General features: G+C 55.4%; 1 protein-coding gene across 1 annotated transcript; it reads left to right on the top strand.

Moving 5' to 3' along the window:
* The first annotated feature begins 775 nt into the window (after positions 1-775).
* On the top strand, positions 776-11,751 carry HSD17B14 (hydroxysteroid 17-beta dehydrogenase 14). Its single transcript, XM_055146459.1, is given in 6 exon segments — positions 776-865; positions 10,613-10,689; positions 10,691-10,715; positions 10,785-10,844; positions 11,142-11,214; positions 11,609-11,751. Coding segments are annotated over 6 exon segments (468 nt in total).
* The last annotated feature ends 1,062 nt before the right edge of the window (positions 11,752-12,813 follow it).

Below are 12,813 nucleotides of genomic sequence, written 5' to 3'. Positions count from 1 at the left end.
GGATCGAACCCGGGTTGGCTGCGTGCAAGGCAAATGCCCTACCCACTGTGCTATCGCTCCAGCCCCATAATTAATATTTTTATTGAATCACCATGTGGAAAATTACAAAGCTTTCAGGCTTAAGTCTCAGTTTTACAATGCTCAAACAACCATCCCTTCACCAGTGCACATATTCCACCACCAAAAAAAACCCAGTATACCTCCCACCCCCTCAGCACCCACCCCCGCCTGTGTAACTGATAAATTTCACTTTACTTTCTCTTTACTTTGGTCACATTCAATATTTCAACAAAAAACTCACTATTATTGTTTGGAGTTTCCCCCCCTAGAATCAGACCTGAAGAGATATGAGGTCTGATAGCGATAGCGGCCGCGTGGTTTTGGATTTTTGTATTTTAGTAACTGAGTCCAGGGAAATTTCTGGCAGAAATTGGATCATTGCAAGCTCATACCTCTCATTAATGGTCCTTATAAGCTGGCGGTCGCCATGCCCTTTCCCCCCTCTCCTCTCCCCTGCCCCCAGCAAGGAAAAGGTGAGAGAAAAACCTTTCCCCTCCTGGGCAGACATGGGGCTTCGGCTTAGTTCACAGTCTAGAGACATTTCTGCAAGAAACTGCCGGTACCAAAAGTAGTTTAGCTGGCCTCTGGAATCATGTTTGTGCAGCTGCGGAGAGCCCTCCCCCACTCTTCAGGGGTTTGGGATACCTGTGGACTCTCTCAGGCTGAGATTCTGCCATGGGATCCCCACTGGAACCCCTTTATTTCTAATTTGCGGATGACCATCACCTGCACGGTTGTGACTCGAAAGAATGGGATGGCCAGCCATCAGCTTCTGCCTGTGGGTCTCGATGTGTTGATGGGAGCAGTAAGTTAGGGGGAGTGGGGGCAGGCGGGGGTTTCCCTTTGCCCCAAGCTATTCTCTCAGTGAGAACTGTCAGATCTGGTGCAGTGACTTGGAAGGGTTTTGCCAACGGTCTGACTCATTTTATAAAGTAAGGCTCAGAGAGGGAAAACGACTGGACTGGGGTCACACAGTACACAGCGAGGCTTGGTAGGAAAATGCCTCCTATGTCAGCTGGGAAACTTTGGGCAAGAGGCTCCCCTCTCTGGGCTGCATTTCTCTGCATTTCTTTTTCTTTTTTTTTTTTTTTGCTTTTTGGGTCACACCCAGCAATGCTCAGGGGTTACTCCTGGCTTTGCACTCAGGAATTACTCCTGGCAGTGCTTAGGGGACCATATGGGATGCCGGGGATCGAACCCTGGTCGGCCGCATGCAAGGCAAACGCCCTACCCGCTGTGCTATCGCTCCGGCCCCTGCATTTCTCATAATATAATAAATAAAGATTTATTAAATCTTCCTCTTGGGGCTGGAGAGATGGCTCGTGGCTCAGCCAGCTGGGGGAGGCCCAGGTCCAGCTGGCCAGACAGAGTCGGCCCAGCCCAAACACAGAGTTGGGCGCTGCCCCTGAGTGCCACCAGGTGAGGCTCAAAAACAGAAAGAGAGGGGCTGGAGCGATAGCACAGTGGGTAGGACGTTTGCCTTGCACGCTGCTGCTGACCCGGGTTTGATTCCCAGCATCCCATATGGTCCCCCGAGCACCGCTAGGAGTGATTCCTGAGTGCAGAGCCAGGAGTAACCCCTGAGCATCGCTGGTTGTGCTGAGCATCGCTGGGTTTTCTTACCCAAAAGGAGAAAAAAAAAAAAAACAGAAAGAGAAAAGAAAGGAAGAAACAGACATAATCACTTCTCCTTCTCCTTCTCTTCCTTCTTTCTTCTTCTTCTTCCAGTAGTGCTCAAGGATACTCAAGGCATCACTCCTGGCAAGTTTGGGGGACCGTATGGGGTGCCAGGAATCAAACCCAAGTCACTAGGTCAGTCATATGCAAGGCAAGCGCTCTACCATCATTATTAAGGACTGGAGCAATAGCACAGTGGGTAGGGTGTTTGCCTTGCACACGGCCGACCTGGATTCGATTCCTCCATCCCTCTCAGAGAGCCTGGCAAGCTACCGAGTATCCCGTCTGCACGGCAGAGCCTGGCAAGCTACCCGTGGCGTATTTGATGTGCCAAAAACAGTAACAAAGAATCTCACGATGGAGACGTTACTGGTGCCCACTCGAGCAAATCAATGAACAACAGAACAACATCAACAACATGAACATGAACAACATGAACGACAGTGCTACAGTGCTATTAATAGCTCTGTGCCCCCAGTCTGTTCGCTGCTAACCATCCCCTAGGCCTCCCCCATTTCCCTCCCCATTTCTTTTCTTTCATTTCCTTCCCTCCCTTCCTCTCTCCCTTTCTCCTTCTTTTCCTTCCTCCCTTCCTCCCTCCCTCCGTTCCTTCCTTTTGTTTTCTTTTATTTCATTTGTGGGTCATACTCAGTGATGCTCAGGGCTTCCTCCTAGCTCAGCACTCAGGGATCACCCCGGTGGTGCTCAGGGGACCATATGGGGTGCCGGGGATGGAACCCAACTCAGTCGCATGTTAGGCAAAGCCCTACCTGCTCAGGCCCACATCTGTTTCCCTTCTTTCTCCCACCCCACTGCAGACCCCCCTCCAGTGAGCCCCGAGGAAGCTTCTGCCCAGGGCAGCTGCTGGAGCTGAACCTGCTTGTTACTCTCCCGGGGACCAAGGTGAGGCTCGGCACAGAGGCCACCCACAGCAACCCTGTTTCCTCTGAGCACAGAGCGTTTCCTGGACTCGGGTTCTAATTCCAAAAGGTAGAAAAGAAACCAGTGTAAATCTCTCCATGGAGCAGAAGCTGCTGGTACAGTCCAGTTCCTGCTTCCAGAACTTTCCAAACTAGTGCGGCAAGGTAGTGGGGTTTATCAAGAATCGGGGGAAGGACTGAGCCAGGGGTCAGTAAGGGGGACAGCATTGCTCCCTCAGTCCCTTGGTCACCTCCTTTGAGAGCTGGGTGGGGGTTTATCTGGGATTGGGGGGGAACCTTGAAGGGGGTCCCTGTAGTGACCTCTGAGGACAGAGACCCTGGAAACTGTACTGGGGCCCCCAGGTTCTATCTTACCTCATCCTTGGCACAGCTCTGGACCTGGAGGCAGGGTGCCAGAGAGGGAGCTGCTCCTCAGGATTGGGCCCTTCGGGGGCGGGTAGGGCGTTTGCCTTGCACACGGCCAATCTGGGTTCGAATCCCGGCATCCCATGTGGTCCCCCGAGCACCGCCAGGAGTAATTCCTGAGTGCAGAGCCAGGAGTAACCCCTGTGCATCGCCGGGTGTGACCCAAAAAGAAAAAAAAAAAAAAGGATTGGGCCCTTGGCAACCCTGTACCTGGAATCTCCTCATAATTCTCTTCAGATTTTTCTTTCCTTTGTGGTATTTTTTATTTATTTTATTTTATTTGGTTTGGGGCCACACATGGCAGTGTTCAGGGTTACTCCCAGCTGTGTCCAGTGGTGCCAGGGGGGTCAAACCTGGGCTCCCACATGCACTCTGCCCTTTGACATATGTCTACCCCCACTCTGAACTCTCTTTTAGATTGTGTGCTCCTTTATTTGATTTGATTTTAATTTATTTGGCATTTGGGCCACATTAGGTAGTGTTCAGGGGTCACTCCCTGAGGGACTTGGGATTAAACCCAGGTCGCCACATGCAAGGCAAATGCCCTACCAGTTGTTTTATTGCTCCGATTCCATCTTTTATTTTATTTTTCTTTTTGGGTCAAAACACGGTGGTGCTCAGGACAAACTCCTGGTATTGCACATTATATGGGTGCTGGGATTGAACTCCGGCAGCCTGCATTTAAGGCCAGCACCTTCTCAGGTGTTCTGTCTCTCCAGCACCATGGTAACTATTTTAGATACATTCTGGGGGGGAGGGGAGGAGAGTTGGCAGAGTCATAGTACAGCGGAGAGAGTGTTTACCTTGGACGTGGCAAAACCAGGTTAGATCCTGAGCATCCCATATATTCCCAAGCACCACCAGGAGTGATTCCTGAGTGCAGGGCCAGCAGTAAGCCCCGAGTTGGGTGTGATCCAAAAACAAAGGCTAAACTTAGATGCATGGGGGTGATCACCAGAGGTAGAGGGACTCTTGTGGGCAGCAGCTGTCTGCAAAAGGGCAAACAAAGGGCAGGCATGCCCAGGGCCCAGGTCGGGACAGCGAGACACCCCAGGAGGAAGGAGGAGCTAGTGCAGTGAAGTGGAGAGGGCGGGCGGGGAGGGCAGGAAAGGCCAGAGGCGCCTGCTGGCCAGGGCTGCGGACGGTAGGGCTTTGTCTGACCTTGAGTGGGAGAGTGGCTGCCACGCCTGGCGCGAGCCTTCGGCTGGGGAGCGGCGCCCTCTAGCGGCGGCGGCAGGAACAGACAGTTAGGAAGAGGGCGGAGCTGGGCCCTGGGGGCGGGGGCGGGGGTGCTACCCCAGGGTCGCTGCGGAGGTTTGATTCGGGTGCCCATTTTGCAGGGAGAATCAAAGACATGGGCCCGGGGGGCGGGGGTGGAGAAATAAAACAAAAGCGTGAATATTTGGGATCGGTTTCTCCCTCTGCTCCCCACCACCTGATAGGGGAGGCATTGGTGCCAGGGGGCAGGTGAGGGCATCTGTGTGTTCCCGCCACGGGCGAGGCCTTCCCCGCTTGGCCGCTGGGAAGCTCAGAAAAAAGTTCACACGGAGTGAACATCATGTCACCAGTGGAGCCTGGAAGGTTCTGCCCCAGAGCCAGGTGCCATGTCCCCAGGGAGTGGGGTAATCCAGGGCCCAACTGGTCAACCCGGGCGCCTGTCCCCAGTGAGCTGGCCTTCAGACGCCTCCATAGCAGAAAATACGAAAGTACCAGAGCTCAGAAAGCTCTAGTGAGGAGCTGGAGAGATAGCACAGTGGGTAGGGTGTTTGCCTTGCTCGCAGCCAACCAGGGTTCGATCCCATGTGGTGCCCTGAGCACCAGCAGGAGTAATTCCTGAACACAGAGGCAGGAGTCAGTCCTGAGTATCGCCAACAGTGGCCCCTAAATCCAAAAATAAATAAGGTCTAAGCCATCTGCTCAACTCTGAAATTCTCCTAAACCACAATTCCAATTGCCCGAGGCCAAGAGATTGTCAAAGGACCTTCAGCTTTTTGTTTATTCATTTGTGTGTGTGGAGGAGGGGAGGGACGGGGAGTTGTGTTGGGCCACGTCAGGTGGTGTTCAGTGCTCAGGAATAACACCTACAGGTACACGTCAGGGTTGGCCACCTGCAAGGCAAGCCCTACCTGCTCAGGCCCACATCTGTTTCCCTTCTTTCTCCCACCCCACTGCAGACCCCCCTCCAGTGAGCCCCGAGGAAGCTTCTGCCCAGGGCAGAAGCTTAAAAGTGCCTTAATCCCTGTACCATCCTCCAGTCCGGGATTGCAGGTTAGATTCTCAGGGTTTTTTTTTTTTTTTTTTTTTTGCTTTTTGGGTAACACCCGGTGATACACAGGGCTTACTCCTGGCTCATGCACTCAGGAATCACTCCTGGCGGTGCTCAGGGGACCGTATGGATGCTGGGAATCGAACTCGGGTTGGCCTCGTGCAAAGCAAACACCCTACCCATTGTGCTATCGCTCCAGTCCCGTGACCCCACTTCTTGGTGTCAGTTCTTCATCTGTGAAGTGGGCTCCCTTTTCCATCTCAGTGAGCTGCCAGAGCCCAGGCCCTTAAGCCTACAGGCCTGGCCCTGGACCGAGGTGACGCCCATCGATCTGACAAGACCCAGCTGTTCAGACTGGCTTCTCGTGAACCTTGCCCTGTTCTGATTGGGTAAATGGAGCGTGGGGCACCAGAATGCAGGGAGGCTGGAGTAGAGCCCTGAGGGCTGAGAAGAGTAGGGCACAGGGTTCTTCCCCCATGTGGAAGAAAGTGTGCAAAGGTCCTGGGGTAGAAACCAGCCCAGAGAAGCATGGTTCCAGCTCCAGCAGTTGAAACAGTTTGATAAATTTATCTCTGTCCCTGTGGTTTCAAAGTTTTATTTGGCTTTTCAGTTTCTGGGTTTTTGGTTTATTTGTTTCATTCTGGGGGCCATACCCGGTGGTATGTTCAGGGCTGACTCCTGGCTCTGCTCTCAGGGATTGCTCCTGGTGAGACTCAGGATGCTAGCAATCATATGCAGGTTGGCCAAGTACAAGGCAAGTGCCCTCCCGGCTGTACGGTGCAGTGACAGCAGGTCTCTTGTCAGTCCCCAGGTTCAATACTTTCAAGAATGAAAATGAGGGCCTGGAGCGATAGCACAGTGGGTAGGGCGTTCGCCTTGCACATGGCCAACCCCGGTTCTATTCCTGGCATCCCATATGGTTCCCCCAGCACCTCCCGGAATAATTCCTGAGTGCAGAGCCAGGAGTAACCCCTGAGCATCGCTGGGTACAACCCAGAAAGAAAAAGAATGAAAATGATTAAATAATAAACATGCTCAGAGTTAGAAAATAGAAGAAAGGGGCTGGAGCAATAGCACAGCTGGTAGGGCTTTTGCCTTGCGCACAGCCGACCTGGGTTCGATTCCCAGCATCCCATATGGTCCCCTGAGCACCCTCAGGAGTAATTCCTGAGTGCAGAGCCAGGAGTAACCCCTGTGTGGCCCCCTCCCCCAAAAAACAGAAGAAAAAGAAACTCCCTAGCTGGGGAGAAACAGTATAGAATTAAGAGAAAGGCTCTCGTGTGCATGTGTGTGTGTGTTTAAGAGGAAAACTGGGTCTTCATGTTCTTGTTCAGGGACAAGCATGTGACAAGGAATGTGGGGACTTTATAATGTGGTCTGCCTCACTCAGGGCCTTCTTGGTTATCTCTCTGACCATTTGCCTAGGTGTTGCCCATGATCTCTTATGTCTGGGCAGAATTGATGGTCTTAGGAAATTGCTAATTCTCATTCTCAGGAAATAGCCCAGAAATTGGCAGGAATGTTTAAAATGTGGAATGGAGACAGTTAACATAAGGCAAGGGGAAACTGAGGCTTGCATCCCTTTTTTCATTGCCCCCCAGGAGAATTTGGGCTCTCGAGCTGGGGCAGAGCCCTCTGACTCTTTTCCTGTGGTTTTCAGAGCAGCCCCTGTGAAGTTTCTATTTGTTTGGTTTTTATTTTCTTTTTTTTGCTTTTTGGGTCACACCCGGCGATGCACAGGAGTTACTCCTGGCTCTGCACTCAGGAATTACCCCTGGTGGTGCTCAGGGGACCATATGGGATGCTGGGAATTGAACCCGGGTCAGGTGCATGCAAGGCAAATGCCCTACCTGCTGTGCTAACGCTCCAGCCCCATTGGTTTCTTTTGGTTTTGTTTTCTCTCTTTTTGGATCACACTTGGAGATGCTTAGAGATTACTCCTGGCTCTGCACTCAGGAATAACTCCTGGCAGGGCTCAAGGAACAATACTGGATTCCAGAGATTGAACCTGAGTCAGCTGCATGCTGACCTCCCCGCCGTACTACTGCTCTGGCCCCAAGTTCCTGCTTGTGACTGGAATAAACGAGTGGGGAGAACTGTGTAGATTCAGGGTCCGTGCACAGAGCGTCGTCGCAGAAGAGAGAGAGGTCCTGGGTTCCACACGTTTTAGATTCAGGAGCCCTTCAGGGTACCATGAAGGGGAGCTGGGGAGGCTCAGGGCTTGGTGACAGCCATGAAGAATTGGGGGCAAGCCAGGGGACCCCCTGCCACCCATAAGAGGGAGGCAGGCTTTATGGGGGAAACGGGTGAGTTCTGGGCTAAAACTGCAGGCTGGTGGCAGGTAGGGGCTCCAAAAGGGGGCTCTCCCGGCAGAGCTCAGCCTATAGGCAGCAGCTTGGGTCACCCCAACATTTGAGGAAGGTTGGCCAGGCAGGCCAGAGCAGGCCATTGCTGATGTCCAGAGCCAGAGTCCGGATCAGGTGTCCGCCAGGGGGGTGGGACCGGAGCCAATTGGAGCCCAGCGGGTCCTTGATGTAGGCCAGCCTGCCTCGGGGAGGTGCCGGGTGACCTTGTGGGGGCAGGGGGGATAAGGAATGCGGGGGAGGTCAGGAGGGGGTGGTAGTACTGATCACAGGCCTGCTGCCACCATGCTGAGGGGGGCCAGTGAGCTGTTTTCAGGCCTGGCACGCAGGGTCCGGGGCCGGGGTGGGGGTGGCCCGCAGTGGGATAGGGACAAGGAAAACAGTTCCCAGTGATAGAATTAAGGAGGGGGAAAAGTGTGGTCCAAGCAGTCCCAGGGCTACGGAGGGGTGGGGGGGTAGGGGGGGCTTCTCAGGCTGAGGGAAGGTAAAAGTGGGTAGGGGTTCCCCATGAAGGGGGTACAGCAGGAGAGCTGCAAGGTTGGAACCCCTCATCCTTTCCTTTCTTTTTCTTTTGGTTTTTTGGCCACATCCTGTGGTATTCAGCACTCCTGACTCCGCACTCAGGGATCCCTCCTGGTGGGGCTGGGGGACTGTACGGGGTTCTGGAGATCAAGCCTCCCGCTGTGCTCTCCCTGGCTCTCTCTTCCCGTGCCTGAGACAGGGATATGACCAGAACCCCAGTGGTGTCCCCGAGTCTGGGACACCCCCGAGCTCTCTGAGTATATTTCCTGCTTATGGTTTTTGGGGTTCACACCTGAAGGTGCTCTAGGGACTTCTTCTGGCTCTGTGCTTGGGGGAAGCTCCTGGTGATCTTGCCAGGGAAGGAACTGGGGGTCAGTCTGCGCTCAGACTACTGTGCTCCTATAGACCCCCCCACTTTACATTCGATCACAGGCTCCCTGGTCACAGACATTGGTGTTGTATTTTTTGGGGGGGCACTCCTGGGGTGCTCCAGGGATTATATGGGGTGCTAGGGATTGAACCCAAGCTGGCTGCATGCAAGGCAAGTGCCTTACACTCTGTACTATCTCTCTGACTTCAGTCTCCTCACTTGTGAAATGGGGCTGCATCCAGGACCACCATTCGGTCCCAGGAAGATGGAAGGAGCCAGTCAGGGCTGGGAGCAGTTGGGTCCTCTGGAAATTCATTAATTCTAAAGATATTTACTGAGCAGCGTCAGGTCACTGGACACTGATACAGAGTCGGAGGATTCCCAACCAATCCTTGGGAATTGATTTCTCTCTTTCACCCTATGAGGCAGTGCTCAGGGCTTACCCTGGCTCTGGGCTCGCGGATCACTCCTGGCAGGACTCAGGGGACCATATGGGATGCTGGAGATTGAGCCTGAGTCAGCCACATGCAAGGCAAGTGCCCTCACCGCTGTTCTATCGCTTGGGGCCCTGGTACCCAAAGTGATTTAGAAGCTGGGACATCTTAATGCCAGGCCCCTGGGGTTGGGACATTGGTCATGGGCAGTGTTTGCCTTTTTTTTTTCTTTTTGGGATGCACAGGGGTTACTCCTGGCTCTGCACTCAGAAATTACTCTTGGTGGTGCTCAAGGGACCATATGGGATGCTGGGATTTGAACCCGGGTCGGCCGCATGCAAGGCAAACGCCCTGCCCGCTGTGCTATTGCTCCAGCCTCCTGTTTGCCCATTTTGAGGAAGCAGAAAGAGCAGGGTGGGGATGGGTGCGGAGCTCGGGCCCTGTGGGGAGCGGGTTACTGCTCATTAATCTTCAAGTTGGGAACAGGCTTTGCTTGGGCAGCTCAGCGGCCCAAGGCCAGCACGGAGAGGAGAGAATTTGAGTTTACTCAAGGTCATGTGAAGCAAAAGAACAGAGAGACCCGGAAGAAGGAGTGAGGAAGGGGAGAGGGAACTGGGGGGAAGGTGAGTCAGGTAGACGCATGGAGAGCAGACTCGGGGTGCATTTCCCATGGGCCTTTTTCACCACAGCCCGACCTCAGCTCTCCTCCGGGCCTCCTCCCCTCCGTGCATAAAGGGCTGTCTCTCCTTCTAGGCGAAACCTGCAGCCATCTTTGAGTTAAGGCACTTGACCTATAGCCCCACAGGCCTGGCTTAAATGCCTGGTGGCTCCTGCAGGGGTCCCCCTGTACCATCAGGGTCACTCGTGAGCACAGAACCTAGTTTAACTCCTGAGCACCGCAGGGTGGGGTCCAGCCCTCAGCCCCCCACACAGTTGTCTTGAGTTCATGCCTTGTCTTTTTCTTTTTTCTAGGTTTGGTTTTGTTTGGGGGCTTATTCCTGGCTTCTCTGCTTAGGGATTATAGGCCGACAGGGCTTGGGGGACCAAAGGAGTAGGGGGGCTGGAGCTGGAGCGATAGCACAGTGGGTAGGGCATTTGCCTTCATGCGGCTGACCCGGGTTCGATTCCCAGCATCCCACACGGTCCCCCAGCACCACCAGGAGTAATTCCTGAGTGCAGAGCCAGGAGTTAACTCCTGTGCATTACAGGGTGTGACCCAAAATGCAAAAACAAACAAACAAAAAATAAGGGTAGGGTGAGGGGCAAGTGCCCTACCCACTGTACTATGGCCCCAGCCCTCCTGCACTGCCTTATTTTTTTGCTTTTTGGGTCACACCCGGCGATGCTCAGGGGTTACTCCTGGCTCTGCACTCAGGAATTACCCCTGGCAGTGCTCAGGGGACCATATGGGATGCTGGGAATCAAACTCGGTCAGCCGTGTGCAAGGCAAACGCCCTACCCGCTGTGCTATCGCTCCAGGCCATGCACTGCCTTATCTTGAGAGAGATAGATGAGTAAGGGAGGGGTAGGGAAAGCAGAAGAGCAAGACACTGTCAATGGTCCTGGGGTCCTAGCTTGCTCGCCCCCACCTGTGCAGGAGCCGGGGCAATATCTCAATATCCCCAGCCTGGTGGGGGGCCATCGGCCAGTTAACCCGTCCCCTATGTGGCCACCAAGGTAAAGCATCCTCAGTCCCTTACCCCACAACCAGCCAAGACCATAGTGGGAAGCAGGCCTCTGCCGCAGGGCACGGTAACCGTCATGACTGAAGCCTTGGCCTTGGATGAGAGTCAGTATGGCATCTGGGTGAACTGGTGAGCTCCCCAAGAAGGTCAGAATGGGTGGAGGGGCAGGAAGAAAGGAGCATGGCCTTCCTTGACTTTTTCCATCCCCCCTTCTCCTCCCCCCCTTCTCTAAGCCGCCCTCCCCCCAATCTCTCCAGGAAACATCCAGACGCCCCTGTCAGAAGGGCTGGTCACTGGATCCCACAACCCCAGGGTCACAGTCTCGTAAGGTACCCTAGCCCGGTGGTAACGGGGTTGCTTGCTCTGGGGGGCGGTGGTCACGCATGGGTACCCCTTAACCTGGCATCTGTGTCTCTAGCCTCTAGGTGGCATGGGCCAGCCTGCCCACGTGGGGGCCACTGCTGTATTACTGGCCACTGATGCCAACTTGTGCACGGAACTGAGATCTTTGTGCCAGGGCTGCAGAGCCAGGGCAGCCCCGCCCCTCTACCCAGCGCTTCCTGATTTCTCTTTTTTTTTGGGGGGCCCACACCCGGCGATGCACAGGGGTTACTCCTGGCTCTGCACTCAGGAATTACTCCTGGCGGTGCTCGGGGGATCCTATGGGATGCTGGGAATGGAACCCCGGTCGGCCTCGTGCAAGGCAAATACCCTACCCGCTGTGCTATCGCTCCAGCCCCAACTGATTTCTTACTTTTGTACTGGGGTCTCCCCCTGGTTTCTACCTGCACCTGTCGGGTGGGCCCCAAAGAGCGGTGCGGTGTGGATACATGCAGTGTGCCAGCGGAAGGCCGGCGCCCAGGCCCTCCTCCGGTCTTTTTGGAGCCCCGCTAGCCCCGCGGGACTACAGCTCCCCGAAGGCCTTGCGGCGGCGCCTGCGATTCCCTGGCCTGTCGCCTGGGGGCGGCGGGGCCCGGGCCCGCATGGTGGGTCTAGCCCGCGCCAAAGGAAAGGCCCGCAGGGAGTAAATTAATCGCTAATTAGGAAATAATGGAGCGCGAGGAGCAGTCTGGCCTCCAGTCCCTTCCCGGCCCTAGGGGAGAGGCAGAGTGTTCCGGGTCCCCGAGGCTCGGGGAGGGGGGGTGGCAGCCACCCAGAGTCCCGCGGGAGGAGGGAAGCCCGGGTCGAGCCTCCTGGGTCGTGGATGGGGGAGACGCAGGCCGGACTTCTAGGGATCTGGTGGGGCGGGAAAGGCCACGGGGCGAGGCCGATCCCAGGGGCTCCCGGGTGGGGCTGGGGTCCAGTCGGGGCCGAGCCCCAGGTGAGGGAGGTGGAGCCCGCAGCCACCGCGGATTGGTCGGGCCGGGGGGTGTGCGGCGGCCGCCGATAGGCCGACGCGGGGGCGGGTCTGTGGGCGCCGCACCCCAAGCCGGGGCTGGGCGGGGGAAGGGGCAGGGCGGGGAAGGAGGGAAAAACACCCAAACCAAACGGGGCGACGCCCTCCGCGTGTGGGAGGAATTTGGAAGCCGGGCCCGTGACGCTCAGGGTTGAGGGACAGAATGTGGGGGCGAAGTGACCCTGGGTGGAATCCGGAAGGCCCAGGGGACCGCAGGACGCGGCCAGGACCTGGGATGAGTTCCCGGACCCAGGATGTGTCCGAGGATGGAAGGGCGCGGGGGCCCAGGGCCACGACGCGGGCTCTGAGCCAGGCCCGAACTGCTCGGGATTAGAGCGGTCCCCGGAGGCTGTGATGAGCGGAGTGGGGTCCTAAGGTTGGTTCAGGGAGGGATGTAATCAGAAAACCCTATTCTAGGGGTTGGTTGCCCACAGATGAAATCTGAGGAGGTAAGCGGAGCTCTAAAGCATCTCCTCACACTGGCTGGGAAGAACAGCATTCCAGCGGGTTTGGAGGGAAGCCCCGCATCCCCTGGCCGCCTGGATCCTTCCTCACTCAGGTTCCCGTCCATGACGATGCTCCCTCAACGCTTCTCACTGAGCATCCAGCTTTGCCCTCTCTTCCCTGGGCTGCGTCTCCTCCCGAGGCTCGGTGACCACCGTCCCTAGGAAAATAAAAAATGCAGAAATAAAAT

The sequence above is a fragment of the Sorex araneus genome, chromosome 8 (genome assembly GCF_027595985.1).
Source record: "Sorex araneus isolate mSorAra2 chromosome 8, mSorAra2.pri, whole genome shotgun sequence".
Classification (NCBI taxonomy): domain Eukaryota; kingdom Metazoa; phylum Chordata; class Mammalia; order Eulipotyphla; family Soricidae; genus Sorex; species Sorex araneus.
This window is presented reverse-complemented; position numbering and strand designations above follow the sequence as displayed.